The 5,459-nt window shown below is 46.0% G+C and overlaps 1 protein-coding gene across 1 annotated transcript; it reads right to left on the minus strand.

Moving 5' to 3' along the window:
- Window positions 1-1,105: 1,105 nt before the first annotated feature.
- LOC146074496 (G-protein coupled receptor 61-like) lies at window positions 1,106-4,105 on the minus strand. The gene has a single exon (XM_083182641.1). It carries the CDS (start codon window positions 3,884-3,886, stop codon window positions 2,447-2,449), a length of 1,440 nt encoding a protein of 479 aa, XP_083038767.1. The 5' UTR covers window positions 3,887-4,105; the 3' UTR covers window positions 1,106-2,446.
- Window positions 4,106-5,459: the final 1,354 nt, after the last annotated feature.

Below are 5,459 nucleotides of genomic sequence, written 5' to 3' on the forward strand. Positions count from 1 at the left end.
GGCTGACTCCTCTTAGCAGGACCATAGATGTCACACACTCTTTATTCTAAACATAATATCCATAACATACATGCATACATATATTTATATAAGATGGTGTGTGTGTTGGGGGGGGGGGGGGGGGGGCACCAATATTTACCTTGCCTCCGGGCAACTGGGACGAACTTACGCCACTGCCCCTACTTATCAGGTACTATGCTATCTCGTATTAAAAGCTTGTTCTGCACATTATACAGGGGAGAATACAGGTCTTGGGGCTTTACTGACACATTGTTCGTTTTTAATGTTTTTTTGGCTATAATAACATTTTGTAAATAACAGAACATGTATATGTGGGTAATGTACAAAATAAAGGGTCCATTTACTATTGAAAACTTGCAGCTAATTCTCTGAAAAATAAGAAAAAAGAAAAGTGGAGCAGCGCTTTGCAAAATAACCATATATTTATTTAAAATAATCACACAATTGGCCAACAACACAGACAAACATTAAAAAGATTAAATGCTAAATTACTAAGAGTTCATTGTATTAGGATAGTTAGTATGCATTCATTCAATTAAGCATCCGCTGGTATAAAACACCGGTTAGTTTTGTTATTTGTAATCCACAACTTGTATTATGTCCTCCACTCATGTGCACATGTCAGTGGTAATAAACAACTTGAGGGCTAGCATCAAGATAGGGGTCCGGCTTCCAATAACTATCGATTGACGCCGACCGCTGGTATCCTTCTTTTCTGTTTTCCGCGGTCTTATCCGAGTACTCTCATCGGTTCCAGGTCTGTGCATTCGCCAGTAGCTATCCCTGTGGCCCTCTACGCGTTTCTCCACATTCTCAATTGTCAGCAGCTTCCTCAAGAGGTCTACGTACACCTCCTGAGGAAGCCGCTGACAATTGAGAAGGCGGAGAAACACGTAGAGGGCCACCGGGATAGCTACTGGCGGATGCTTAATTGAATGCATACTAACTATCCTAATACAAGGAACTCTTAGTAATTGAGCATTTACTCTTTTTAATGTTTGTCTGTCTTGTTAGCCAATTGTGTGATTATTTTAAATAAATATATGGTTATTTTGCAAAGCGCTGTTCCACTTGTCTTCTTTCTTATTGATCACATATTGTTATAAAGAGGTTTGGGTAATCCCCCTTCCTAGGAAGCAGCTGCAGTGCAGAATAAATACAATCAACGCTCAAATTATTTTTAACTATTTGGTTAATTTTCTGAAAACGCCTGTTTACAGGGGTTAGCCGCAACTATTAATTACCCCCCCACACACATATATGACAGGGAGACTGCAGTAGGAATCTCCTTTACTTGCTGTCTCCATGAGTATTCAATTGCATATTCAACCAAGCTCTTTGAAATGCACATAGAAACACAATCTCATTACAGTCATTATCCCTACATTATTCTTACATTGTCTTTAACCTTTCTCTCTCCAGGGTACCGATTTTCATTTGTAAATGACAATATGACCATCTCCTGACCACTAATACATTACAGAATTGTAAGCTCTTGGACCTCATCAACCCATGCATAGGAAATGGTAGGTGGAGAGCATAAAATAATCACCACGTTTAACCATAAAGCTTATGGAAAATATAAAGAAAACCTGTTGCACTCCTATTTTTAGTACAGTATAAACACAGACATTGGCTCATCTTTACAGAAGGATGTGATTTGTAGATCTTTCCAGGCCATACAAAATACACAGCGTGAAAATCCTGCAATATATCACAAGTTAGTACTGGACAAAAATAAAAGTATTCTACTAAATTTTACCAAGCTACTGTAATATTAAACACATTTTATATTTTTGTAGTTCTTTATTGCTATTTTGTGCTTGATGTGTATTTAGAGAACGCAGAAGAGCGAGCATATACGCCCATATACATTTTACAATTGAACAAAATATTCTTAATATCATACATGTAAACCCTTAGGATCGATGCCTACTTTAAATGTAATCATCAACAAGTTCTAAAAAGAAGAATATATAGAATAAAACATATCCAGTTACCGTGATCTCTGCAATAATTTCAGGATAGTATTTTGCCATAGTTCCTATTTTTCTGTGAAAAGTGCTTGTGCCTTGCAGTAAACATTTACACTATCTTCAATCTGTATCTCAATTTTGTTCAGATTTTATTTGTGCCTACACTTTTTTAAATGGAGCAATTATAAAATCACGTTTTTACAAGATGCGCCACATTTAGGCTATGAATTAACACTAGGCTGCCATCAAAAATAGCGGGGTCTGGAACTAACAAACCCCCAGCATACCTGTAGAGACCTTCCATGTCTGCAGCACAGGCCTGGCTACTCTACCTCTACATTACATGAAGAGGAAAGTGAACTTTAAAACAAATTATACTTGATAAACTCCAGTACCAAGGCCCGGGTCCTGCCAGTTCCCATCCCGATGGCAGCTCTGACTAGGGGTGTTCATTTTGATGGTCCTAGATTGTTTCCCTGCCTAGTACATATCTGCATGCTCTTAAACCCTTCTGTTGCATCATGTTCAAGTAACTCTGGGTTTTCTTCCAAAACTTGTCCTGGTATTCTAAAACTCAGTGTACTTTGATTAGCCAGCAGCCTTGAAGTAGAAGATGTGGGAAAGCTATTCCTCCTGTCCACCACACAACTAGTTCTTTGAAGGAACTGGAGGAAGTTCTCCTCTACTGAGCCCTCATGGCTGGAGAGGCCCAGCTGCTCATCCAGAGACTGTTTCAGGAAACATTTTGGAATCCTGGCCAGCTCCGTTCTTATTTGTCTGTTCAGACAGCCATAGAGGAAGGGATTGACAGTGAATGAGGAATATGCCAGCCACTTCACTATGCTCTCCCACTTGCCACCTGCTGCTTTATAGGGACTGATCTCTAGAGCACTGTGCACATGATACACGAAGTAAGGGAACCAGCACATCAGGAACTGTCCAGCAATGATCATCAGTGTGAAGGCTGCCTTCGCTCCCCCCAGGCTCCTGTCCGGGGATTCCCTATGGCACCTGCTCCCCGACATGATATTGGTCTGGCTGCCGGTGGAGTTGGACCTGTGGCGTGGGCTTGCTGCTGCCCAGGAGGGCATTGGCCCATGCTGCAGGGCAGCGATCCGGGCCACCTTGAAGACGCTGCAGTAGACGGTGAGGATGATGATGAGGGGCAGCACGAAGTACACCAGCACGAAAAAGGCGACGAAGACCTTCCTGTGGGCCCCGGCATTCCTCTGCAGCAGCAGTGAGCAGCGGGCATCGTCCGGCAGCAGGCTGGCATTGCTGTGCCCGGGCGGCGCCAGGAAGGGCACGGTGCAGGTCAGGGACGCCTGCAGCCAGATGAAGACGAGGACGGAGACGGCCAGGGCCAGCGTCATCTTCACCTGGTACCTCATGGGGTGCACGATGTAGTAGTAGCGCTCTATGTGGATGGCGGACACGGTGAGGATGGAGGCGCTGCTCAGGCACACCTCCAGGGAGACGTAGGCTCGGCACAGGGGCTCCCCGAGCACTGCGCTGCCCCAGCTGGCCGCCACCCCCAGCGGCATGACGGTCACGGCGGCCAGGGCGTCCAGAAGGCACAGGTGCAGCACGAAGACGAACTGGCGGAGTCTGGGCGTCCGGAGGATGACGGCGGCCACGGCCAAATTGCCCGCCACGGCCCCCACGTCCAGCAGCAGCATGAGGCAGAGCCCCAGGTAGCGGGGCAGGCTGTCCGCGGCGCCCAGCGGGGAGAACGAGCCGGACGAGCAGTTGCTGCCGCTGGAGTTCAGGCAGGGGCTGTGCGCCGCCCGCAGCTCCTCCATCCCGGGCCCGCTCACCGCGGGAGATAAGGGGAAGCCGCCCCGGGTGGCAGCGATCCAGCGTAGCAGCGATCTGCCGGCATCGCTCATCTTCCCCGGACTCCCCTGCTGTCAGCGCCTACAGCAGCCAACGCAGCCCGGCACCCCTCACCCGCAGGTGGACCCTTCATAGCGGCGGCGCCCCCTCCCCAGCATCCGGCTGCCAATACCTGCTGGCACGCTGCAGCATCGCCAGCCCCACAGGCGGGGACAGGGGTAGTACTGCTGCTGCTGCCGGGGCGCAAGAGGTGGGGGCTGCTGTCAGGTGACACCCCACCACCCCCTGTCTCCATGTCCCTGGGGCCCCATCTGCCATCACATGCCGGCACCCTGTGCAGACACCGTATGGTATGTAAGACACTCGTATGTATACATACATACATACATACATACATACATGTGCGGTCCGGCATTATACAGCAGCGGACTCTCCATCTGCAGAACGTGATTTGCTTCTATTAAATATGCTGCTACTTTATGGCTGGAGATACACAACCAGTATGTGCAGGCTGCTCCCTGGATATGCAGGAGATGGAGAGTTTAGCAAACATGTAGCAATAACGTTTACAAGCTCGAATACATACAGATCTCTCATCCCCTCTATAGCAGGAGATGACAGTCATTCTGTCTACTTGGTTCAGGGTAGTGGGTCTACAATCTATAGGTTGACAGTCACTAGGTCAAGCACTAGTGGATGACAGTGACAAGGTTAACACCTATAAATTATCAACATACTCTGCGTCGACATTGAAGGAAGTTTGATACAAGCAAAAGGTCAACATTGGCATGGTCGACACTGAAAAGGTAGACACAGTGTTTTTGTATCTTTCTCGACATGGACACCGTATAGGTGTGCTGTGCTTGCCATGCTTCTGGCACACTATTATAATTAACTGTGTGCCTACTTGGATGGTAGACTATGAACCAACAAATATACAAAAACAAATGTGGAGTGCTAAAAAACTGGATCAATAGGTTAATTGTTAACAGTATAGGTATTTATTAATAAAATATATAATTGTTAATATATAAAAAGTTATAGCTATAGCAATCAATACTGGAATAGCATAAATGAACAGTTAAAAGATTGTGGGTATAATACTTAGTAGTCTGGAGTCCCCTGTGCAGTCCTTGTTTAGGAGCTTTTTAGGAGTTGTTATCCCTTGGGTGAGTCCATAATGGCTGAGTAGTGAGGGTCCATAAACCTTGCTGGATTTTTATTGACACTGGAGGATGCGGGAGAACCCCAATTGGTGTGCCCCAGTTAGATTAGGGGTATCCTCAACAGTGATATATAATTGTAATCCGCAGTGTGCAGGTGGTGGTTTCCCAAGAATACAACTGGAACTCAATTGCAGAGACAAGGGTGACAAGTTGTCAGGGCGATCTCCAAAAACAGGGTGTCCCAGAGCGACTAAGAGTACCCAGTAAATAAAATCAATAGGTGCTTAGTCCAGCAAGGTTTATGGACCCTCACTTTTACTAAGCTATTATGGACTCACCCAAGGGATAACAACTCCTAAAAAGCTCCTAAACAAGGACTGCACAGGGGACTCCAGACTACTAAGTATCATACCCACAATCTTTTAACTGTTTATTTATGCTATTCCAGAATTGATTGCTA

Source organism: Crinia signifera, chromosome 4 (assembly GCF_055691185.1).
Source record: "Crinia signifera chromosome 4, ASM5569118v1, whole genome shotgun sequence".
Taxonomy (NCBI): domain Eukaryota; kingdom Metazoa; phylum Chordata; class Amphibia; order Anura; family Myobatrachidae; genus Crinia; species Crinia signifera.

Coding starts and splice junctions, on each gene's coding strand:
- LOC146074496 (XM_083182641.1), bottom strand. CDS start 3,886: ATGAGCGATGCCGGCAGATCGCTGCTACGCTGGATCGCTGCCACCCGG.